General features: G+C 41.7%; 1 protein-coding gene across 1 annotated transcript in view; it reads right to left on the reverse strand.

Moving 5' to 3' along the window:
* LOC101860484 overlaps nt 1-26,500 on the reverse strand; it is a gene marked incomplete in the record, with an annotated part of 40,440 nt that overhangs the window by 5,629 nt on the left and 8,311 nt on the right. Inside the window, 10 exon segments of the mRNA XM_013079825.2 lie at nt 2,776-2,919; nt 3,496-3,631; nt 6,357-6,523; nt 11,744-11,842; nt 14,288-14,402; nt 16,484-16,611; nt 17,071-17,161; nt 17,778-17,851; nt 19,393-19,542; nt 25,755-25,883. Coding sequence (XP_012935279.1) covers nt 2,776-2,919; nt 3,496-3,631; nt 6,357-6,523; nt 11,744-11,842; nt 14,288-14,402; nt 16,484-16,611; nt 17,071-17,161; nt 17,778-17,851; nt 19,393-19,542; nt 25,755-25,883 — 1,233 coding nt within the window.

A 26,500-nucleotide genomic window follows, 5' to 3' on the forward strand; every position in this document is an offset into this window, starting at 1 on the left:
GGGGGGACGTCAGCCAGAACATGAGCAATAAATCGCAGGTACAAAGCAAGAAAGATATTTATCCTTTAAAAAAATGTTAGCGAAGAAAAAAAAATACGTTTGACGTTTAAGTGGTGCTTCAATCATTTTTATTGTTACAAACTGTGACATATTTTATAGTGGTCCTTTGCGTTTTGTATCCACTTATTGTTTGTTTATTATTATTTTTTTTCTTCTGAAATATGCAGGAAAAGCACCTCTGATAGTCTAAATGGCGTTAACTGTCAGTATACATTTTAGAGATACGACGATTTTGTTTGCATTGTACTGTCGAAATGGTTATGTTGTAGCATAGGTAGTCTACTGTAGTTGTAATCACGAGAAAGGTGGACTCGAAAGTTCGAGCCTCAGCTTGGTTCGACTCTGTATCTAATACCTGGTGCCCATTGTGGATGGGATCGGGTCGGGCCGGGTCGTTCGCCCGACTCGTCGCCAGAAACAAAGGCGTTTGTTTTTGAGGCGATGAGTCGGGGGATCGGGTTGTGCAACAACAGCCGCTTTTCAAACTCAATCTGGCTATCAAAGCGACTCGGCCTGATCGTACCAATGGGCACCCGGTATTAAGAAAATACACGTTTCTCGATTTTTCACATTTCGCACAATCCTTTCGAGCAAATTTGGGGGTCCTGCCTCGTAAGTAATTTATACAATTTCACATTTTCACACACGGCCTTTCCGGCGTTGTCACATGCAAGAGATTCGAGTTCGTGAGGAAAAATTTTATCGAGCATCTTGGTCTTTTTGATTGGGATATTGTTTCCTTCTCAGGACAATGGCTCCTAACATGCACAGTCGGCGACCACCTTCTGAAGTATTCAAATTGTGTCGGTAGAATCTTTAAAAAGTACAGGGTGATCCAAAAAAATCTTTACAACTTTTTTTCTGAATACCTCGCGCAGAATTTGTTCTAGAATGCTGAAATTTGGAACAGACATAATTAATTCAAAAGGAATTTGTTTGATATAAAATCCACGAAGAAGAAACATGTTTTGAAAACGGAAACGGCTAAAAGAAAAAAGCACCCAAAAACGTAAAGTTCATCAATGTTTAAAAATCTTGTAAAGGAAGCCGTGAAAAGATTAGTTGATCTTTTTCTTTATTTTCTCTTTGGAATTAGTTTTCTATCCTTGTGGCATTTAAACAATATTTAATTTCTTTTACAGTTTTAAAAACGTTGATTTCATTCTGAAATTCCAAGAAGCAGTGCTTCACATTCCCTCCTTTTGACTCGACACATTATTAACGCGTCGGTCGAAATGTTCAGAGACGCCCTAACGCAAGGACCTGCTAAACCATGTGTTTTTAAAGCCACATGCACTAGAAGTGGGTTCTAGAGACAATAGAGTGGGGTGCACAATAGACAGCATTTTTGGAGTTAACATATCCCGAATGGTGAAAATGGGCTTTGTGCTAAACCAAATGTCATCGAGGAAATGATCCCTCTTTACAAGACAATCGAGGAATCACGAACACATTGCCATGCTCTGATCCATGTCATCTCGGCCTAGCGAAGATAAACATGGTATAGTCGTAGGTTAAGATCTGCCATTAAAAGGCAGACTGTTGATGTGTAGGAAAGTCCTAACAGCAGATCGTCTACGGACAGACGTCTCATTGGACTCGGCTATTGAAATCTGCACTCTGGTGACGTTTAAAGGGCTGCGCATGGTGCGTGTTCGACCTGAAGTGGTCATTTTTTAAAGAACTTTTTGATTCTGATTCGCTATAGATCCAAACTGACGGAACTTCTCTACTCATAACGCCAAAGGTCTTGAGGGCACCTTAGCATTCTCTCCAAGCCGTGCGCTGAACTTACGAAATGTCAGGGATGGTGAGTTTGTGGAGAGGTAATGTTCAATACCAAAAGCTCTATGCTCTTTATTAAACGTAGCCATGATCTCAGCAGGCAAATACAATTTAGGAAAAATAATATCTGCAGACTTCTGTTGACTTGTTAGACTACTGTAGCTTGCAATATGGCGCGATCGTTGCAACTTTTAGTGGTAGGCCTAATGCGAACTGGTGCGTCATGCTATGAAAATGGCGACAAGGTTGGAAATGGTTGTTTTTTTAATGCGTTCTATAGAGCAAAACCGTTCATTAGACTTATCTAAAATACATATCAGACTAATTCCTATTGGCTTCCAAACGGTATGTTCAAATCTGAAACGCAAAACCTCAGTATGGAGGAAGAAAATTTACAAAACAAGTTGTAAAGTTTTTTTGGATCACCCTGTACCTACATTAAAGGAAAACCCACACACACATACACATACACACACACAGACAACACACACATCAGACAACATTCATACACACACAAACACACACACACACAAACACACACAGACAACACACACACACACACACACACACACACACACACACACACACACACACACACACACACACACACACACACACACACACACACACACATATATATATATATATATATATATATATATATATATATATATATATATATATATATAAAGGTCTATTATACTCTGTATAGGTGTCCTTGGAAAAATATATAGGTATATATATATATAATGAAAGAGAGGGAGTGAGAGAGAGAGAGAGAGAGAGAGAGAGAGAGAGAGAGAGAGAGAGAGAGAGAGAGAGAGAGAGAGAGAGAGAGAGAGAGAGAGACGGACAGACAGACATACAGACAGACAGACAGACAAATACAGAGACAGAGACAGAGATAGAGAGACCAAAACGCGGGCTTACTTTGAGCAAAATATTGGGTCTGACAAAGAGCAGGTGCATCTCCTTCTGTTTTGGGATCATGACGGCCACGGTCATGTCGGCCACCGTTGTGATGCCGCACGGAGTCCGGTCTGTCTTGTAGCAGGATGTCTCCAGGTGTTCACCCTGGTGGAAGAGGGTAGGGCTGGGCAATGAGTCGCTTTAGCAAAATCCGGATAATATGTTAGTGCACCTGTTCGGTAAATATTATGTTATTAATCGGTTCGACAAATGGGTTAGAACCACTTTGACAAACCGATTAGCATCACTTCAACAAATGGGTGCACCTAATTCGTCAAACTGGTCGGGAAAGAGAATTAAGAGTCTGAATTCGGATAATGTACTTATTGACGATTATCCGATTATTCGGATTTTTTGGCGCGGGGAGGGAGGGAGTGATGTGATAAGTAAATGAGGGATGGAGTTGGGGAGGGGGAGGAGAGTGGTGAGTGAGTGAGGGAGGGATGGAGGAAAGGGGCGGGGTGAGAAACAGTATTGATAGATTAATAATAGATTAAATGTGTATAATGATCTATCCCATACAAGTGTAAGCTTCGAGCAGATGAGGGAGCGATGAAGGGAAAAAAAGTATGATGGAATGAGCGAGTGAGTGAGTGAGTGAGTGAGTGAGTGAGTGAGTGAGTGAGTGAGTGAGTGAGTGAGTGAGTGAGTGAGTGAGTGAGTGAGTGAGCACAGACTGACCTCTGTGGTGAAGGACTTGACCGTCATGTTGTCACCGTCTGTGACCACTATGACGTTACCGCTAACAATAGTGACGTCACGAAGACAACATTTGGTCTTGTCTCCCCTGAGTTTGGTCGGCAGACATTTACGACTCCTGGCAAGGGAGAAATAAGAGACTGTTAAATACCAAATCTAAATATGTGAACGGGGGCTCTCGTGGTCTAGAGGTCAAAGTGTTCGCCTCTCATTCAATAGGTCCCGGGTTCGAATCCGGATAGCGACGGAAAATGATTTTTCTGTAAATATTTTCTTTTTTCCAATCACATCCCTTCCTGCTGTCTAACAATATGCTGTCGTCTGCTTTGGTTTCCACTTTCAGCACTCACCCCCTCACCTCCTATGTCCCCTCCTCTGGGCTCTTGACACTTCCTGCAATCTTTCTACTGCACCTCCTTGGCTCCTTCTTTCAGCCACACCCATTATAGTAGGTAACAACTACACGTAGCCTTCTCCAACAAGGGCAAAAAATCTCGGAGGTCCGGTGTGCAAGCTGCGCACGTTAAAGGCCCACTGGTGGTCCAAAATCGATCAAAGTAGGTTTCGGCAGCCACCCGGGCAAAAATCACAATTTCCTGCCAATTGAAAATGTTTAATATGCCCCCCCCCCCCCCCGGCTCACATGACCAAAAGCAGTTGCGCGGGCAGTAAAACACTTACTTAAAAAAACAAAAAAACAAACAAAAACCCAACAAAACAAAACAATTATAACAATTATGTAGACTAAGGGAAACAACCTCAGATTTGTATGTACGCTTCCCGAGAGGCCAAGAATGTTTCTGAGTGTTCTAGGGTCTTTGGTTTTAGTAAGATTTTTACGGTGCTCGCAACTGCATAAGGTCATATGAGCGCAAAGGGGTTGATGTCAACAGAGAATTCCAAACGCGGAATCAGGCTTTCTCTGCTCACCTCTCTTGCCTCAAGTCTGCTTCGACTATCAAGGCACCCCGGTAATAGTAGTTCACAAGAGGGTGACAAACACACATCAGAACTAGAAGAGAAATGACGATAGTAAGGATGAGGAAAGAAAACTCAACAGTTGGGGAACAATGGGCTGACTTATCAATGTCATGCACATATTGTGCCGAAACAACACTTACAAATCTACTGCGCATACGAATATATTTATATCCCCCCTTCTGGGAATGGCCTCAAGACACTTCAGTCAGTCGCATTGCCCTAAGGGGGGGGGGGTCTACTAAGGTCTACTGGGGTAATAATAGTTGCAACGCACGAAGAGCAGGCTGTATGTAGAGCGTGGATAAGCGCTATATTAATTCAATTATTATTATAAATTTGTTTTGTTCAGTTTTGTTTTATTCAACTTTTTACGAAACAAAGAAAAGGGAACTTTGTCTTTGAAAACTTCTTTGTGTGAGAGTGTTTATGTGTGTGTGTGTGTGTGTGTGTGTGTGTGTGTGTGTGTGTGTGTGTGTGTGTGTGTGTGTGTGTGTGTGTGTGTGTGTGTGTGTGTTATTTTTAAAATCAAAATTACTCAGACGAAGGAGGAGTTTGTTATTTTCTACTGTGTTTGGCTGAGTAATTTTTACAAGAAAAGAGTCAATTTCAATCCCTTGGATTCGTACAAAAGTTGACATCGTGGTTCTTTCCCCTTAGCCTGCAAGTTACATTATTGTGTTTGGTGAATGAATAAAAAAGGGTAGAATGGTATTTGACAATGATAGTGATAATGGCAGTCTTCACTCCTCTTGCAGGGTGAAATTTGTGTTGATTGTTGACAATGGCAGTGATGTTACACATGCTACAAAGGTGCACTGACGCATGCACACTATGGGCACCCCCCCCCCCCCCCCCAGGCGGTGCCACTGACAGAAGTGTCTTTTGGCCATTCCCATTTCTCGTTCATGCACAGTAGAATAATTGTAAATGGGCTGATCTGACAAAGTCATGCGCATAACTGTGCCTGAACTACAACAGCGAATTGCTGCTTTTTCTTTCCTAATCCTTACTATCGTCATTTTCCTTTTCTTCTTTTGTATGTTTGTCACACTCTTGTGACCCGCTATTTCGGGGTGCCTTGATAGTAGAAGCAGAATTTGTACTTTTGAAGCTAGAGAGATGAGCAGAGTAAATCTTGATTCCCTATAAGGACTTCTCTGTTGACATTCACCCCTTGGCGCTCATATGACCTTATGCAGTTGCGAGCGCCGTAAATCCTCTATTTAAAAAAACCACACCTCACAATGGGCAAGGGCATTACATACAAGTCAATGCCCAAGAATTGCAAATTTCTATCTGCTCAGTCCCTAGTTTTGAGATAAAAAAAGTTGACGTTCAAAATTTAGAGTTTCACAACATGTCAAGCTTTTTGGAATGCAATTCTTAGAATATCTTGATAACGACTCCAAAACGTCTTGCAATTTTGACAGAGCAGATAGAACACTTGGTTTCTGACCTCTTGGTCTTATTAACTCAAAACGACCATAATGTCAAACAGAATTTTGTAATTCTAAGGTAGCGGTGTGCTACCTGTGAAACACCCCCGCTCTGTAAACCCCCCCCCCCCCCCCATCTCTCTTTTCTCACTCTTTTTGTGAGTGTGCGGGCGCGTTTGTATTGTTGTTTTTGTCGTGTGTGTGTGTGTTGTGTGTGTGTGTGTGTGTGTGTGTGTGTGTGTGTGTGTCTGTCTGTCTGTCTGTCTGTCTGTCTGTCTGTCTGTCTGTCTGTCTGTCTGTCTGTCTGTCTCTCTCTTTTCTCTCTCTCTCTCTTTCTCTCTCTCTCTCTCTCTCTCTCTCTCTCTCTCTCTCTCTCTCTCTCGTCTACCTGTGTGACCCCCCACCCCTCAATCCCCCTGTACTCACTGCAAGATGAGGTTGGTTTCTGTCAGGATCGGACTAGGGGGCGGAGCCATGCCATTGGTGGACCTGAAAGACGAGGCAGGGGCTGTGGCCGTACTGGAGATAGATTCCCTTCTCAGAATCTCCAGCTTAGGAAGCAGGAATCGAATTTCGCGGACTCGCCGCGTCACCTGGGATACCCAAAAGAACACTGAAGTCGGGAAGTACTAAGACTGAGTACTACTCAATTGGGAGGTACTAAGATTTAGTATTGGGCCCTCATGCCCAACCCAGCACGTCCCCAGTTGATGGATAGGGGAAAGGCCTCCATATATATGGAAGTTAGCTGCTAAGCAGTTGCGCATCAAATGGGAGATGGTCGGGGAGAGTAGAGGAGAACCCTGGTGGCACAGGTGCTTCAATAAATACTCGTACCTCATACACTCGAAGACGGGACCATCTTGGCAAACGGGATGCGCCATAAATCCTACCAAAGCCCCCACTTCCTTGAGGCTTGTCAGTGGATGACAAAGGCAAGAAAAGAAAACTGTACACAAACAGGCAGTATGCAATGGGAAACTACTGCTGTAATCTCACAAGAACAATCATTGAAAAGAATATTCATTTCTTAGATAACAACGTTAAGGGGGTTCATGATCCAGCTCTGAACTCCCCCGCTCGGTAAGGACTGCCACGGGCAGCAGGTTGGGCACGATTGTCATCCAGCTAAGGGCTGCAAAAATAGACAACTTAACATATCCACATGGAATGTGAGAACAATGTACCAGAAAGGCAAATTAGATAATATAGAGCAGTAAATGGATAGGATGAAGCTAAATACGCCTTTTAGAAGTTAGATGGGAGGGGGAAGGCTTGATTTAAAGGAGGATCAAAAACAATTGTATACTCAGGAGGAAAAACCCATGAAAGAGGAGTCGAAATTTTATTTGACGAAGCAACGGCAAAGAGCATCAAAGATTTTTGGGGAGTGGCTGATAGAGTCATCGTGGCTAAATTAGAAGGCATACATTTTTACATAGGTGTCATCCAAACATATGCACCAACATCAGAGCACGACAACGAGGAAATTGAGACTTTTTATGAAGGCCTTGATAAGGCAATTAAACAGTAGTTAAAACAACAAGATGTAAATGTAGTAATGGGGGACTTTAAGGCCAAAGAAGGAAGATATTATAGGGCCATGGGGACTATAGTATAGTATGGTATAAGATTTTACGGCGCTCGCAACTGCTAAGGTCATATGAGCGCGCGAAACACAAGTTGTTCACCTCTGCGAAAGTTCACTTCACGACTGGCTAACTAATTTACTTTAAAATGCTAAAAAGTTAAAATATTCAAATTTGGTGTAAATACATTTGTGATCTAAAACAACTTTTAAGTAACAATAATTTTTTTTAATAATATCAAATTCACTCTACAATTCGCCATAAAGGCCAATGGGCCATGGGGACTGGGTAAAGAGAATGAACGCAGGGAACGACAGATAGAGTGGTGTAGAGTAAATATTCTATGATATCAAACACCTGGAATGAAAATCATCCAAGAAGACGATATACTTGGAAGAGATATAAGTAAAATCAAATAGACTTCATTCTTATTCCGAAACGTTTTCGAAATGCAATTAAATCGTCTAAATCACTGCCAGGAGCAGACTGTGATAGTGACCAAGTACCAGTCATGTGTAAAATGCAAATGAGACTGAAGAAACTTAAAAAGTCAAAGTATCAACCAAAATTTGACATAGATCTTTTAAAGACAAACCAAGAGCTGAAAGAACGTTTCTCCATAGATGTAAGCAATAAATTTCAAGCTCTGGAAAACATTACTAAATCTGAAGAACCCTGGAGAAAAATGAAAGACCCAATAATGGAAACTGAGGAAGAAAATATCCCTCCAAAAGCTAAAAAGACCTGATAAAAAATGGATGACTCAGGACATATTAAAACTAATGGAAGAGAGAAGACCGGCAAAATCAAATGTGGAAAAGCACAACATCTTACACAGGGAAAGAAAGAATAAATGATAAGTGTCAACAAACAGAGAAGAACCCAAACAAAGACAGCAAATATGCAAGGATGCTCAAATACAGGGTGCATAAGATCAAAAGGAGGATATATTTTAAAGGACAATGGGGATGTCTTAAACAAATGGTCAAAATAAATAGAAGAACTTTTCAAAGATAATAGAGGAGAAAAAACAGGTAATAAAGAATTAAATGAATGGACCACCAATACTGAAAGCAGAAGTACAAGTTACCATTAGGAAAATGAAACAAGGAAAAGCCTCAGGACCAGATAATATTCCAGTTGAAGTAATTGTCGAGCTTGAAGAACTAGACAATGAAATAACAAAGCTTTAAATGCTATTTATGATAGAGGTCAGATCCCAGAAGATACGATGAAGTCAGTTTTTATAGCTTCACCTAAAATACCAAGTGCCACTGAGTGTGAGATGCATAGAACAATTAGCCTTATAAATCATTTTAGAAAATATTGCTGCGAGTCATAAAGGGAAGATTTAGAAAAACTGTAAGATCAGAGATACTTAAAATGCAATTCGGCTTTGTTCCTGACAAGGGCACCAGAGATGCTATATTCACCATAAATATGTTAATGGAAAGATGTATTGAAGCACCGAAAGATCTGTATTTATGCTTTCTAGATTATTCAAAGGCGTTCGATAAAGTTAGACATGATGAGCTATTTATAATACTGAAAAAGTTGGACATAGATGGAAAAGATCTAAGAATTATCTGGAATTTGTACTGGGACCAAAACGCTGCTGTGCGAAATAATGGAAAATACAGTGAATATAATATGCAGATTTGGAGAGGAGTGAGGCAAAGATGTGTTATGTCCCGGAACCTCTTTAACATGTACAGTGAAACAATACTTAGAAACATAGAAAAATGTCCAGGTCTCAAAGTAAATATGAGGCACCGTGGTGGAATCAGGCTCTTGTCAAAATAATAAAAGTGAAGAAACTTGCATTTTTCCGCAAGTTTGTGAATTTTTATCAAATTTTTGTTTTTTGGCTCAACACCTTTCATGCCCATTAAAGAACTAATTTCAGTGTGGATTTTTTCTGAAAAACGTTGATTAAAGGCACAAAAAATGTAAATTTTCAGTTACCATTTACTCTTAATTAAGCTAAGGAAATAACTAATCTTTTACGGTTATTTTCTCCCTAATTTTACCGCTGAAAAAAGGTGACCCCCACCTCCTTCTTTCGCAAATGTCTCGACTTGTATTCAAGGTAAATGGATATTTTTTCCATCCTAATAAAGACAAGCGAAAAAGGTTTAAAATACCAATAACTCTAAATGCCCAAAAATTGACGAGAGCCTGATTCCACCACGCTGCCTCACAAATAGAGAAAATATTAATAACATCAGATATGCAGATGACACAGTTTTAATAGCAGGCTCAGAAAAGGGCATTCAGTTGCTTCTAGATACTGTTGTAACAGAAAATCAACGTAAAGGATTAGTGTTGAATGTAAAGAAAACAGAATGCATGGTTAATATCTAAAAAAAAGCAGCAAATCCTAGTTGTAATCTCATTAGCAAAGGTGAAAAGATCAAACAAGTCCGAAAGTATAAATATCTAAGGTATATGATAACATCTGATGCCAAATTATGTTCCACTGATATAAAACATATAATTACAATGGCTAAGGCATGCAGATTAGATATGCAGATGACACAGTTTTAATAGCAGGCTCAGAAAAGAACCTTCACCTGCTTCGGGATACTGTTGTAACAGAAAGTCAACGTAAAGGATTAGTGTTGAATGTAAAGAAAATAGAATGCATAGTAATATCCATAAAAGCAGCAAATCCTAGATGTAATCTCATTAGCAAAGGTGAAAAGATCAAACAAGGCCAACAGCTTAAATATCTAGGATATATGATAACATTTGAGGCCAAATGTTCCACAGAAATAAAAAAGGAGAATTACAATGGCTAAGGCTAGTTTCAATAAAATGAGCCCAATCCTGAAAAATAGAAACATCTCAATGAATACCTAAATGAAAGTTCTGAAATGCTATGTATGGTCAACCCTTCTATACAACTGTGAATGGTGGACAATCACTAAAGACAGTGAAAATAAAATAGAAGCAACAGAAAAGTGGTTCCTTAGGAGACTGCTAAGAGTATCGTGGAAGGAAAAGAAATCAAATGAGGTAGTGGTTGATGAAGCCCGCGTGGGAAGCTCTCTGTTAAAAACAATCAGGAAACGACAAATGCAGTTTTTGGGACACCTGATTAGACATAAGGGTCTTGAACTTCTAGCTCTCACTTGCAAAATTGAGGGCAAGCGAGGCAACGGAAGGCCCAGAGCAACCTACTTGGGGAACCTGAAAAAGTGGGTGACAGGGAAAGACCAGGGAAACGCGGCTTTTTTTTAAAGCATCAGAGCAAAGGAATGAATGGAGAACCATGATCGCCGATGTCTATTGCACTGGGTGCTGATGAGGATAATTACAAAGTTCTGTCTGCCTTTTTTTTAGCCGTTCTTAGTTACTAAGGCCATTTCGTCAGAAAAAAAGTAAAGTTTCTGCCTGTTCTATCAAAATTGTATGATCATTCGGAGTCGTTATTATGATATTCAAAGAATTGCTTTCGAAAAAGCTTGATATATTGTGAAACTCAACTTTTTACGTCATATTTCTCAAAACTAGGCACTGAGCAGAGAGAACTTTGTAATTCTAGGGGAGCGAAATGACAGAACAATTTATGCACAACGCTGTGGAATCAGGTTCCAGTCAGGTTTAGGGCAGAAGGAGTTATTGTGCTAATCTTAAAGCCTATTCGTTTGGCTTTCTTTTGTTGAGTAAAATAATCATCTTTTGAAACAGGTGGGGTCTCCTGGTGTGAGATGTAAAATTAGGGAGAAAAGTGCCGCCAATGTTTTGTGGCTTCCAAGTTGAGCGTCCATAGAAACTCCAAATTTACATTTCCAGTGCCTTTTATCAAAATTTTTCCGTAAAACCCACACAGCCCCCCCCCCCCAACCTCCCTAAAAGCGAGGAAAAAAATCAATATAAATTTGCAGGAAAATGTCGATCACCTGATTTCACCACGATGCCACACAATTTGAATACCACGTCTAAAGCAGTAAACTGCTGGAGAAAAGGGCCTTGAGGGATTTTAATCGACCTGCCTCTTGTTGGGAGAAGTTGTGTCCTGTTGGTGGATACATCCAAAATGAATTTTCATGGACTGCTAAACAAAAAGGTAAAAAATAGTTTTATTTCCACAGCCAGATGCACACACTGAAACCCTACGGTGAATCTGAACGCTGCTTACAAGGCCATACCGTTCAAAATGGGAGAGGGGGGTTGGGGGGGGGGGTAACTTTATTTTTACGAAATAGGTAAGAAACATACCGTCAAGTTCCCAAAGTTTAAGTTGGCCATTTTGTTCATGACAGAATTGTTTCTCTCCAGCGTCAAAGAGAACGTGGGTATTTCTGGGGTAGCTGGGTTCTGGGAACATATGCCAAAAAAGCACATCAATGTTGTAGCTGTAAACGTGCAACTGGTACAAGTGGTACAACATCTCTTGTTTGTTTGTTTGTTTGTTTGTTTGTGTATGTGTGTGTGTGTGTGTGTGTGTGTGTGTGTGTGTGTGTGTGTGTGTGTGTGTTTCCGCGCGTGTGTGTACGTGGTGAAACACTAAACCATTGTAACTGTACTCAATAAACAAAAATCAGTCACTGGGATAAAATCATAGCACTGTGGGCTGACATTTGCGTCTGCTCTCATTGGTTGAATCAGAAGGATTTGGTATTGGGGTTTGGGGGTTGAAAAAGAAAGTATTTTACTCGTTGAAAAAAAAAATCAATCGTACGATTTTAGCCCAATAGCATTGACGTGCGAGACCAGCGGATCACGAAATATATGAAAAGTAGTACGAGAAAACATAACATCTATAATATGCATTTTGATGGAAAAAAACAGGGATTATTAGATAATTATTAAGAGCCTTGCTTCCCTCCCCCCCCCCCCCCCCCCCTATGTCCTTTATTTAGCTAAACAAGTGCGCTTCATGGCGAATCGGAAATACGTTAGAGTGCACGGTCTAGTATGGTATTAGATATACGTCTGTGGTCTTACTTTACTCATGATTTCTTAAGCCTGACTGACGTTAGAGTGCACGGTATATAATATGATATTGTGATATACTAGCTGAGTACCCGTTCGATTAACGGACTCAAAAGAATCGATCATCAAATCAGACTGCTTGTGAACGGAAGCCTTATTTGTTTACTATGACGTTTTAGAAGACGCACTTTCCCAAAGTTAGATCTAAACGAAATTGATGAAAAACTTAAAAAATTAAACTACAGTGACTCCAGACTCATTAATACAACTGTGCACCCTTTAAATGATTCTGAACTACAGAATTTTTTTTAAATTCCAGAGTGAAGGCGTTAGGCGACCAAAGTGAGGAACTTTCACAAATACAATATACAGGGTGATAAAAAAAACAAAAAACAAAACAAAACGGCACAACTTTTTTTCTGAATATCAATACAAAAAATGTCTAGAACGCTGTAATTTGGAACTGACATCATTCATTCTAAAGGAATTTGTTTGACATAAAATCCACGAAGAAGAAACTTATTTTGAAAATGGAAATGGCTTAAAGAAAAAAGCACCCAAACACGCAAAGTTCCCCATTTTGAAAAAAAATCTTGCAAAGGAAGTCATGAAAAGATTGGTTGACTTTTTTCTTTATTTTCTCTTTGACATTTAATTTTCCATCCCTGTAACATTTAAACAATATTTAATTTCTTTCACAGAGTACAAAAGCGAACAATTTTATTCTGGAATTCCTAGAAGAAGTTCTCTACATGCCCTCCTTTGGACTCAACCCAATTTTAACACGTCGTTCGAAATGTTCAATAGCTTCCAAACACAAGAACCTGCTAAACCATGAGGGTTCAAAGCTACATACACTGTACATGTTCAGTATAAAGTGGCTTCTAGAGACAATATGGAGCTGGGTGCCCAGTAGACAGTAATTTTGGAGTCAACATATCCCGCAGGATAAAAATTGGCTTTTCACTAAATCAAATGTCATCGAGGAAATGATCCAGCTTTTCAAGACACTCGAGGAACCATGAACACATTGCCAAGCTTTGATCCACGTTATCTCGGCCTAGCGAAGAGGAAAAAAGACAAAGTCATAAATTAAGAGCTGCCCTGAGAATGCAGACGGATGAAGTGTAGGAAAAGCCCAGCTGCAGATCGTCTACGGATAGACATTTCAAGGGACTCGACTACTGAAATCTGCAATTTTGTGACGTTTAAAGGGCTGCATATGGTGCGTGTTCGATCTGAAGTGGTCATATTTTAAGGGAATTTTTAGTTCTGATTCGCTATTGATCCAAACTGACTGAACCTCTCTACTCGTGACACAAAAGGTCTTGAGGGTACTTAAGAATTCTTTCCATGCCGTGCGCAGGACTTGCGAAATGTCAGGGATGGTGAGTTTGTGGAGGTGTACTGTTCAATATAAAAAACTCCCTGCTCTTGACAAAACTTAACTATGATCTCAACAGGCAAACGAAATTTGGGAAAAATAGTATCTGTAGGCTACTGTTGACTTGTTAGACTGCTGTAACTTGCAATATGGAGAGACTGTTGCAAATTTTAGTGGTAGGCCTAATGCAAACTGGTGTGTCATGCTTCGAAAATGGGGACAAGGTTGAAAACGGGTTGTTTTTTTAATGCGCAATATAGAGCAAAACCATTAAATGGATATATTTAAAATGAATATCAGACAAATTTCTTTTGGCTTCCAAATTTTACGTTCAAATCTGAAAAGCAAAACTTCAGTATGGAGGGAGATATTTACAAAACAAATGGTACAGTTTTTATTTTATCACCCTGTACGATGAGTATATTAGATTTCTGTGGTCTTACTTTGCTCATGACATCTTCAGCTTGACTGACCACTCCTTTACACTTGCTGACCACCGCCATGTCCGAATCATGCAGCATCTTCTGGGTGTCTGCCATGAATGTTTGGAGTTGGTCCCTGAGGTAGATTGTATATGAGAACAAACTGATGAAAGATGCGTTTTCTTTGGTCATTTTGGTATTACTTGGGTTTAAATACTGGAATGACCAGGGACAGGCAAGCGTGGCGTCGACTGCTCTCTGCCTTAGGAGTTTGTGAGTAAGCGAGTGAGTGGTTGAGTGAGTGAAGGAGTGAATCCTTATATGAAAGGAAATGTTTAGAATTTTCGCCGTTGCACGCACAAGATGCGAGTTCGATTCCCGCACGAGGAGGTTTATCATGGAGTATTATGAAGAAATACTTTTTAAAAGATTAAGTATCTGCGTCTGTCTGTTCGTATTTAGCCCAGGTTAGCTCTGACAGCCGCAATCGCGGCAGCCCGCTGCCCCAATGGCCTAAAGTATGTCCATGGGGTTGTAAGACATAAATAAAATAGTACAATAATACATTTATGGTTCTGACTTTCCTCGTTATATCACCCTCTATAACAAAGTTTAAACTCACAGCAAAGTCCAAGGGAAAGGTTTTTGGGAAATCGCAGCCCTAGAATCACAAAGTTCTATCTGCTCAGTGCTAACTTCAGGTCAAGCCTTATCAAACGCAATTCTTTGAATATCTTGATAACTACTTTGAATATTTTTACGATTTCGATAGAGCAGATAGAACTTTTGACTTCTGACCTCACGGTATTAGTAACTCAAAACGGCCAAACATATAAGTTAGAACTTTGTAATTGTGAGGTAGCGAAATAACAAATTACACGTTGAAAAGAAACCAAGCACCAAACGAACATAGTAATTTCAAAAGTAAATATAGTATTCTGTGCAGAAAGTCTCTCATTATTAGTAAACATCTATCTGGCGCTCATATGACCTTATGCAGTTGCGAGCGCCGTAAAACCTCTACTAAAACTAAACAAAAAAATCTATGGCTGAATCTCATGGTTATCAATACATCACCATAATTGAAACTCGTAGAGGTAACCGATAAATTAGTAATGTACAATTCTATAGCTGAAACTTGCTGTACGAGCAATTATGATCTCTTGAATTGAAACTGTGTAAAGAGAATAATCAATAGCGAAAAAAAGAAGAGTTACTACTCGTTTACCATTAACGGAGATGTCGGCCGAAAATAGACATAGTCCATATCAAAAGTATAAATTTTTAACCGGTGAGATTTTTTTTCCAAGTTAAATAGATCTTTTATCATTTCTCATAATACATTGTACAAAATAAGCTTGTAAATTAGACATACATGTAAATAAATAAATATATATATATATACACACACACATATTATATATATATATATATACACACACATATATATATAGAATTTATATACACATTATATATTTATATGTATATATATAATGTGTGTATATATATATTATACGTAATATACCAATAATAGGGGGTTCTCGTGGCCTGGAGGTTAAGGTGTTGGCCTCTCATTCAAAGGTGCCGGGTTCGAATCCGGGTAGCGACCGAAACATTTTCTTCTCTAAAATTGTCTCCTTTCACCTCCTTTCCTGCTCTCTAGCAATGTTCTGTTGTCTGCTTTCATGTCCACTTTTCTGCCCCCACCCCCTCACCCCCTTTGCCCCCTCCTCTGGGCTCCTGACTCTTTCTGCAGCCTTTCTACTGCTACTCCTTAGCTCCTCCTTACTGCTGTCTTTCTGCCACACCCCTGATCTTCATGTAGGAAAGATCTACACCTAGCCTTCTCGGACAAGGGCGAAAAATCTCGGAGGGCCCGTGTGCAAGTTGCGCACGTTAAAGATCCCTTGGTGGTCTAAAATCGATAAGAATAGGCTTCGGCCGCCACCCGGGCAAAATTCAAAATTTCCTACCAACCGAAAATGTTAGGTGTGTCGCGCGCGCTCATATGACCTTATGCAGTTGCGAGCGCCGTAAAACACTTTACAAAAACAAACAAACAAATACCAATAATATATACATGTTATATTTTATCAAATTATATTATGAGGATACAGTTCGAGAATTTAATCATTTATTGTCAGACCCCTCACACATGTCAATTATTGAAACTTCCTATAATTTATTCTGATTTCCTTGTAGTTAGTCGAAACTCACTCTGAAGTTTTCATCACGGACTTCTCGGCATCAAAAACCTGTTTGCACTCTGTGAACTTGTCATGCATCTCAGTCACAGTTTTATCAAACTCATCTTTGATCAACTTTTGTGCGGCTTCGTACATCCGCTGAAAGTGAAGAAGGTTAGCGGACGATAAATCATAATCTATCAAAATAGCTTATAATAATATAGTTACATGCTAAAAATCTACGAAAAGGGGAAGGGAGGGGGTGTGAATGTATTATAATCTATTCGTATGTCGGGGTTGAAAGGGGGGGGGGGGGGTAGGGGTAGAGGAGCGGATGGGCGATCTAAGAGTAGGTGTTAGGAGCGGGCCGTGTTTTTCGGGACTTTTTTCGGGATGGGGTGGGGGGTGTTTTTTTTCTCTAAAGTTTGGTGTTTAATCCCCCTCCCCCCCCCCCCCTTCCCTTCCTTCTGGACACAATTATGACGTGTCCGCTACGTGGACAAACAGGATGAGAAAGCCTCTGCACAAATTACGCTCGTCTTTGGGATCGGAAAATAGAACACTGTTACGTGTACGCTTTCTCAGATAACAACACAATGTACACTCTCTTTGTATTACCTGAAGCTCTCCCATGGCAAGATTTCTGTGGGCTTCTAGTATTTTCGACTCTTTGTCCAGTTCCACAAGGCGTACTCTCACTTTCTCCTGTCTGTAGGAAAAGATAAAGAGCAGATTAAGTTATTATTACTGAAGTTTTTCCTCTAGTATATGCGGTTATACGCCACCATCCACACAATTTAGTTTTCTTTCATGTTCTCCTGTCTGTAGGAAGAGATAAAGAGCAGATTATATTATTATTGTTAAAGTTTTTTTCTCTTTAATATACCCGATTGCTCGTGTCCATCGACACAACTTAGATCTTTTAGAGAGGCAGATTTCGACATTGCCTGTCAGGGCCAACCCGGGTTCAAAAGGACACATCTCAGCACAGTGGACCGAGGTACTCGATAGAAATTCTCCCCATACGGCGGTAGGGATTTGGGGGGGGGGGGGTATTGTTGTTCAATGCAGATGTAAATGTGTTTAAGTGTTTAAATGTGTGTATATATATATATATATATATATATATTTGATGTTAATCCATGTGTCGGAATGGATAGGGCTCTAGAGGACCAACATGTAAAACATGCGAGCAGCTACTTTTAAATGCTTCCCCATCAAAACAAGGTCCAAAAACCTTATTTCGTATACTTAACTGTTATCTGGCAACCATAGAAGAAAAGGGGCAAGGGACAAAAAACAAAGGTTGAAAACCCTCTGTCTACCTTTCTTGGATGCCGCTCAGATGATAGCTGATACTGTTACGTCGTTCTTGAGCTGCCACCGACACCGTGTAAACCTGAAATTGAAATACATGTACTGTTGTTTATTATTCAGAAATCCAGACACGTATAAGTGTAGTAGTTTTACCCCTCTCTCCCCCACACAAAAAATCAGAACAATTTAGATCATTTAGCAGGCCCGCAACTTTGAGAAGACCTGCCTCTCATCAGGACCAACACCAGCTGAAAGCAGATAGATAGAGTTACTCAATTTTAAAAAAATGCATAAATTACACCAAAAAAATTAATAAAATAAACAATAATAAAAACACAAACACAACAAATAAGACCGAGAATTGGACTCATGTATTTTACGTGCGATAGCAAAGTGCCTAACAGTAACACAACAGGCGCGGTATAATAAAAAATCAACAACGTGTTATTGTGGACTTTGAGCTGCAGCAAAAGGTAAAGAAATGTGTGACATCGTGGTGAAATCAGACGCTGGTTGCAATAATGGGATCGAAGAAATCAGCATTTTCCTGTCCCTCTAGCAATTTTTATGGGTTTTTTTTTTTTTGCTCAACACCCTATAGGTTCACTACACAACAAAACAGCAAACAAACAAATATCTGTGTGGGATTTACAGAAAAATGTCGATGGCAGGTAGAAATATAAATTGTCCATTTCCATGGCTACTCAAGTTTTGGGAGTCAGCATAAAACTTTGGAGCCTAATTTCTCGCTAATTCTACGTCTCTCATCAGGCCACCTCCTCCTGTTTTAAGCTCAGCTGTCTCGACTTGTATTAAAGAAATGCTATTTCATTCAAGAAAGGAAAGGCAAAGGAAGTGGCGTAAGATTATATCAATAGCTCCATATAAACCAAAATAATTGACGTGCGTCTGATTCCACAGCGTCGTGACACGAATATATCGAGAGCTGGCATCGTTGACCAACACTTCAGATCTGATGTACTAATCAACAAATTTTGTTTGGTTTTTGTTTTGCTTTGTTGTTTTGTTGTTGTTGGTTTTTTTTCGTTTGTTCTACTACTGCAATTTCGTATTCTATGGTACTGGTTGAATGTGCTTGAGACTTACTATGTTGAAATACAAACTCTGACTGTTGAGAAAAGCAAGACAATATGTATAAAAAGGAGATGACCTATTTCGTCCAGTTGCACGGTTAAAGCATAACATCACCAACGAAGTGTCCGTTTATTGTTTTGTTTTAGTACGATTTTACGGCTCTAGCAACACAATTAGGTCATATAAGTGCCCGTCATATAAGAGGTGTTCGAAGGATGGGAGATAAGAGATGTTTGATAAGAAGGAAGGAAGGAGGGAAGGAAGGAAGTAGTAAGGAAAGAATGGAGGAATGAAGGAAGAAAGCAAGGAAGGAAGGAAGGAAAGGATGGAGGGATGAAGAAAGAGAAAGAAAGAAATGAAGGAAGAAAGAAAGAAAGAAAGAAAGAAAGGAAGAAAGAAAAAAAGAAAGAAAGAAAGAAAGGAAGGAAGGAAGGAAGGAAGGAAGGAAGGAAGGAAGGAAGGAAGGAAGGAAGGAATCACACCAGAGCACCCACCAACCACCTACATGGAAGTGCTCTATGTTCTGACCTGGCTGCACATCCGATGTGAGACGGCCTGACATGTGTAGCAGATGGGTACGGTGTCGCAGTTGGCACACACAAGCTCCAGCTTATTCCCGTGCTCGGCACACACAGCGGCCTCTGGGTTGGCGTTTGGGTTCATGTGCTCTATCATGTTCTGGTGGACGTTGTAAAGAAGATAGGGGAATGTTAAATAAGCATAATCACCAAGTGCCAGATCTGCCGCAGACATGGGCGATCATGGTTCTCCATTCATTCCTTTGCTAGGATGTTCTTGAAAAAGCTACGTTACCCTGATCTTACCCCGTTACCCGTTTTTGTTTAGGTTCTCTAGGTAGGTTGCTTTGGGCCTACCCATGCTTCGTTTGTCTTCAAATTTGCCAGTGGGAGCTAGATTTTAAAACCCTTATGTCTATTCAGGTGTCTCAAAAGTAAGTAAGTTTATTCAGTTTTGGAGGCCATTGGCCCACATCACAACATATAAAAAACTCAGTTGTTAAATAAAGATTCCATCATGAAAAAGTACAGGATTTTGACATAAGCTGCGTGTCAGAAAACAGTTTATCATATCTCCTATTGCAAAAATATCGTAACTCTAGTTATGATAGCTTTGAAACCCAGGCCCGAAACCGCTCCTCGTTTCTCCACTAGGTCAGATGACAACATTAATTGATTTAAGTGGATGAGTTTACAGGCCTCAGCTTAACCGAGACACATGTGTTCGGGTTCGAATCTCCTGGTGAGTGTTCCTGTCATGCAAGTATCGGTGACCCGGGGATCAGATGGGTGGTCACCGGTGTAATGTTAGTATACACACACGACTGTAAACTGGAGAGACGAACACACACGACACCAAGCAATCTAATATTGAGCCCGGGTGTAGTGTCTGACTTTTTATGTTGATCCCCGAAGTGAGTAACATTAACCAAAAGCCCATGGCATACAGGGCGCTTACGTCCCGTGATTTAAAAAGAGTAAGATACAATATGGTGATTACCGTGACATCTCCCCTTTTAATATTGAAGAAAAAGGAACACCTCAAAATAGATTAAAGATTATCGGTTTCGAGTCTCTTAAAGGGGAATGTTCTAACTTTAACAAAATTCACACACAGAGTTCAATTGTCTTTGAAGATTCGGGGCTTGCACTTGAGAACTTGGTAACACATTTCAATAAAGTTCTTTAGTACTTCATAATTTCCACATTTCAAATTGTCTTTGTCACATTCATAGAACTGCATAACGTCCAGATAGCGAAACTTAAGAAAATAAATTACCTCGAACAGGTAGGTCTACACAACTACTGGGTAATCAGCTAAGAATAAACCAAAAAAAAATAAAACCAGTCATCTAAAGGATACGACTGGGTGGCAAGAACATCAGTACGGGTAACGAGCGGGTCTCCTGACCACTTGTCCACTTCGGGTAGTTATTGGAGCTGGACTAACTGGAGTGGCAGCTGGCTGAGGTGATGGTGGTGTGACATCTGGCTCCACAGGCTGGACAGCTGGTGGCGGAGGTAAGGGAACGGACATAGACGTAGGCTCTGGGGTGGCAACACGTGAAGAAGGCATGGAAGGAGGGTCGACGTAGGGCTTCAGGTGTTTGCAGTTCCGGCGGTAAGCCCTATCCCCAGACTGTATGATGTAAGACCTCGGTGCACACCGTTCTTTGACAACGGCAGGGCCACGCCACTCCTTGTCGTTCTCCAGCTTCTGCAGGACGAGCTGATCAGGATTCAGCTCCGGGAGGTTCTGGGCTCTGTGGCTCTGTGACGTCTGTCAAAAGCATGTTTGTACTTACGCTTCGACTCGGCGTCTCTGGCTGCAATCTTCGCCCTGTCGTAGACCTGCTGGTTCAGGTTTGACGGTAGAGTTGGCAGGGTCGTCCTCAGGCGTCGCCCAAGAGCAAGTTCCGCTGGGCTCGCCCCCGTCGGTGACACCGGTGTAGACCTGTAGATCAGGAGTGCGAGAAATGGGTCGTCCTGACTCAGGGCTTTCTTAGTTTCCTCGACTGCTTTCTCCCACCCGTCGTTGCTCTGGGGGAAAATGAGGACTGCTGGTCGTGCGTTTAAACCCCCAGCCCTTGGCGAACTTGTGGAAGCGGTCTGACACAAACTGGGGACCGTTGTCAGTGACCAGTAGTTCTGGAATGCCAAACCGAGCGAATATGTTTTTCAGTTTGTACACAACAGTCTCTGAGGTGGTGTCTGGCATGTAGGCCACCTCCAAGTACCGTGAAAAGTAGTCCACAAGTACCAGGTAGTCATGTCCCTTGTAGTTGCATAGGTCAGCACCAACCATCTGGAACAGCCGCTCAGGTAGAGTTGTCGGGTTTAGAGGTACGCTTGGTTGCGTTGGACTTTTCCGCTGGCAATGGTCGCATCTTGAGACGACTTCCTGTATCTCGGAGCTGAGACCAGGCCACAAAATGGAAGATTTGGCCCGTTCTCGACACTTCGACCCTCCGAGGTGACCGTCGTGGATCCTGCTGAGCATCTCTCCTCGCATTGCCTTGGGGATTACGATGCGGTTACCTCTGACGAGTAGTTCATGGACTTCGCTCAGTTCACTGGAAACTGCGTAGAGCTCGCCAGCTTCGGACTTGACGTTTTGTATGAATTTCGGCCAACCGCTTCTGGTGTACTGTATGGCAGCACTGATCGCTGGATCCTGTTCAGACTTGTTTCTGATTTCGTCAAGTTTGCTATCCGTGGCATCCCATGACATCTGGATTGTAGCGACATGAGCCTCGATTTCTTCACCAAAATCTTCAGGCTCGGTGCTCACTACTGGACTTCGGGACAAGGAGTCTGCGACAGTCATGTTTTTCCCTTGGGTGTATACTGCCTTTCCGCTGTAGCGCATCATCCTCATCCGCATTCGTTGGCAGCGGACAGGTGCATCATTCAGTTCCTTAGAGTTGATCAGGGGAACAATGGGCTTGTGGTCGGTGAGCAGTGTGAATGACGGCAGGCCGATGAGGTAGCAATCGAACTTTTCGCACGCCCAGGTGGCCGCCAACAGTTCCTTTTCAATCTGAGCGTAGTTCTTCTCGGCCCTAGATAGAGTTCTGGAACAGTAAGCCACTGGCAGAAGATCACCCCTGTCCTCCTGGAGGAGAACTCCCCCCAGTCCGTAGCTGCTTGCATCAGCGCTTACAATGACAGGCTTCCTCATGTCGAAGGAGGCGAGTGTTGGAGCTGACGACAGTAACTTCTTGACATCAGTGAAGGAAGATGACTGCGCTGGAGTCCAGGCCTACTCAGCATCGTGATTCAGAAAATCGGTGAGCGGCTTCATGACTGTTGACTGATTTGGCACCAACCTGCCAAAATAGTTCATATTGCCGAGCACTCGTCGCAAGTCTGTAATGTTGTCTGGCTCTGGCATCTCAGTGATGGCGCTGACCTTGGATGGATCTGGCCTTACACCCTTCCCGCTGATGATGTGGCCAAGAAAATCGATTTCATCCTTGTCAAACTTGCACTTGGATTTGTTCAACTTGACCCCGCGTTCCTTTAGCCGCTGGAAGACTTTCTTTTTCAGCTTATCATGTTTCTCCTGACCATCCATGTGCAGGAAGATATCGTCCATAAAGCACTAAACACCGTCTATGCCCGCTAGCATGTCTTGCAACGTACGCTGAAATATCTCAGGCGCAGAGGTGATTCCAAAGCAGAGACGTCTGTAGAAGTACCGGCCGAACGGGGTAATGAGAGTGGTCAGCTTCGCGGAGTCGTCGTCCAGTGCCAACTGCCAAAAGGGTTATGTCGCATCAAGTTTGCTGAACTTGTTTGATCCGCTGAGTTTGTACAAGATGTCGTCTAAGGTGGGCAGCATGAATCGTTCACACTTCACCGACAGGTTGAGCTTTTTCAGATCTGTCCAGATTCTAACGCTACCAGACCTTTTCCTGACCGGGACCATCGGCGCGCACCAGTCAGTTGGAGCGATGATCTTCTCAATGACACCTGCGGCCTCCATGCGGTCTAGTTCAGCCTTGACTTCGTCCATGAGTGGAATGGGAATCCGACGTGCGACGTTAACGGAGTATGGCTGTGCATCTTCTTTCAAGATGATTTTCATTGGCTCGCAGGGTATATGTTTAGGAACCACATCGCCGAACACGAGGTTGGCAGACTCTATTCTGTCTCTAGAGATCAGTCCCAGACGAACTGCGGCGTCGCGACTGAGAAGACAGTCGGTGTCGTCGTCACGGACGAAAAAACGGAACGCAAAGTTGCGGTTGTTATGCTGCGTAGTTGCGATAAATTCTCCCACGCTCCTTATGACTCCACCAGGACTGCGAAGAACTGCAGACGTTGTTTTCAGCTTTGGACGAGGACTGAGACGGTTGTTGTCGGCCTTCGACATTATCGAAACATCGGCCCCAGTGTCTATCTTGAAGGATGTAGCTCTCCCTCCAAGGTTCAGTGTAACGCGCCATGGTGGCGCGTAAACTTCGCCGAAGTTCACACCAGGAACGACATTACTGTCCGAGTCTTTGTCAACAGCACCTAAAATGAACGAAGGAGTTTCCGATTCAGTGATTTCGTTGACATTGCGGCTGCTGCTGCGACAGACTGTTGCGAAATGATTGCGCTTGCCGCATTTTCTGCAAGTTTTCCCGCGCGCTGGGCAATTGTTTTGGGCATGACCCCTTCCACAGTTGCCGCAGTTAGAGAAAGTTGACTGTGATGCATGGCTGCCTCTGTGTTGTGAGTGTGTACCTGTTCTTCGGCCGCCTCTACCCCTGGGGTGAGCAGGCGACGAATATCCCCTCTGGCCGTAGCGCACTGCATCTACTGTGACTGCTGCACCTAGCTGACGTTGGCTACTGACCTGACCCTTTACGAGTTCGAAATGGCGTGCTGTATCGATGGCTGATTTTAAAGTAAGAGTTGCCTCGAGTTGTAAGCGCTGTGGCAGTTCATTGTCCAGTACTCCTAGGACGAGTCTATCCCTTACGGTTTCATCTCGGTCCTTAAAGTCTGCATGTTCTGAAAGCTCGTATAGGGCTCTAACATATTCTTCTATCGTCTCCCCACTGTTTTGTGCTCGTGCATGAAACTTTGCTCTTTCGTGGATACGATTCCGCTTGGGGACAAAGTGAGTGTCAAAGTTGTCCCTAGAATCGTTACCTTCGACGGGAGCAGGGAACGTGAACGTGTTAAATATCTGTTCAGCTTGGCGTCGCATAGCGTAAATTAATGAACTTACTTGAATTGCTCCGGTCTCTGCGCTCAGTTTTGTGGCTGTGCGGTATCGTAGCATACGCTATCGCCACCCAGGCCACTCGTGAGATTTGGAAAAATCAAACGGTTCAGGAGGCTTGAAATGAGGCATTCTGACACTTGTGACACGTTATCCACTGACTTCTGACACCATGTAATGTTGGTATACACACACGACTGTAAACTGGAGAGACGAACACACACGACACCAAGCAATCTTATATTGAGCCCGGGTGTAGTGTCTGACTCTTTATGTTGATCCCCGAAGTGAGTAACATTAACCAAAAGCCCATGGCATACGGGGCGCTTACGTCCCGTGATTAAAAAAGAGTAAGATACAATATGGTGACTACCGTGACAACCGGGGTGTCTTCTTGAGCAAGACACGACAACCCTAGCTCACAATACGGGGCGCTGCACAGTGGCGACCGACAGTGGAATGGTTGTAAACTGTTCTGTACTGGCGTTTTATTGTGTATTTTTTAAAGCATTTGTGCATGCATTTATGGATGTACGTATTTATAATTTTATATATATATATATACGTGTATGTATATTATGTATGTTTGATATTGTAAACCAAAGCCCTTCTGGGACAAATAAAAGTGTAATTTATTATTATTATTATTATTATTATTATTATTATTATTATTATTATTATTATTATTATTGAAAGGGGATGTTTAGAGACAATAATGGTTTTTTGTCCACCTGAATTTGAATTATCTGAGACATATTAAAAACAATTTTAATGTTCCGTCTGTTAAAGAATGAGAGTGTATTTGTTTTGTTTGATTGTTTTTTATGGGGGAGGTTGTTATTATTTTTTGTCGTTGTTTTTGTTTGTTTGTTTGTTTGTTTGTTTGTTTGTTTGTTTGTTTGTTTGTTTGGTTGATTGGTGGTTTATGTTTTTTAATGGGGGGGGGGGGTCGTTTCCCTTCCACTCCATACAACACACTTTACTTTGCAACCTAAGTGAAAGAAAAAAGACTCACTTATTCATTCATTCATTCATTCATTCATTCATTCATTCATTCATTCATTCATTCATTCATTCATTCATTCGTCCTTTCATACATTTCATACATTTCATTTGCAAAAGATGTAAGGAAAAAAGAAAAAAAGAGAACTCACCCGGAAGGCAAAGTTGTCTGGGAGCTGTCCAGCCCATTGGTCTAGATTGGCTTTGGGGTTTGCCACAGCGACAAAGGCTCGGCACTGGGGACATTGGAATCCCCCATTGTTCGTGGAAGAAGGTCGAGACTGAGAATGAAGGCGGGCAATAGTTAATGTGAGCGACCCATCATTCGGAACTGACTAAAAGTTTGATATCTCAGAATTCCGAAGTTCTAGCTGACATTTGGCCGTTTTGAGTTTCTATAATATAAGACAATCAGTTCAGAAATTTTATTTTCTATATTCTCTTACAAAATCGTAAGATCATTCGGAGTCATGGTCAATATATTCAAAGTAATCACAGAATTGTATTCGAAAAAACTGGACACGTTCTGAAACTCAACATTTTATATGTCAAATTTCTCAAAAGTAGGTACTGAGCAGATGGAACTCTGTGATTCTAGGGTAGCGATTACACCTGTAAATTATACTGTAATTGCAGAAGAATTACGCCCCCATCGATACAATTTAGATCATTTATAGGAAGCAGGTTACTTCGACCCTGCCTGCCTAGGCAAATCCGGGCTAAGAGGGATAGTATGTCTCGAGTGGACAGACAGAGGTACACTATCACACACACACACACACACACACACACACACACACACACATATATATATGCACACAACAAAACACACACACACACATATACACACGCACACGAAAATCGAACTCATGCCTTCTGTATGCAACACAGACTCAGA

The sequence above is a fragment of the Aplysia californica genome, unplaced genomic scaffold (genome assembly GCF_000002075.1).
Source record: "Aplysia californica isolate F4 #8 unplaced genomic scaffold, AplCal3.0 scaffold00065, whole genome shotgun sequence".
In the NCBI taxonomy this organism is placed as follows: domain Eukaryota; kingdom Metazoa; phylum Mollusca; class Gastropoda; order Aplysiida; family Aplysiidae; genus Aplysia; species Aplysia californica.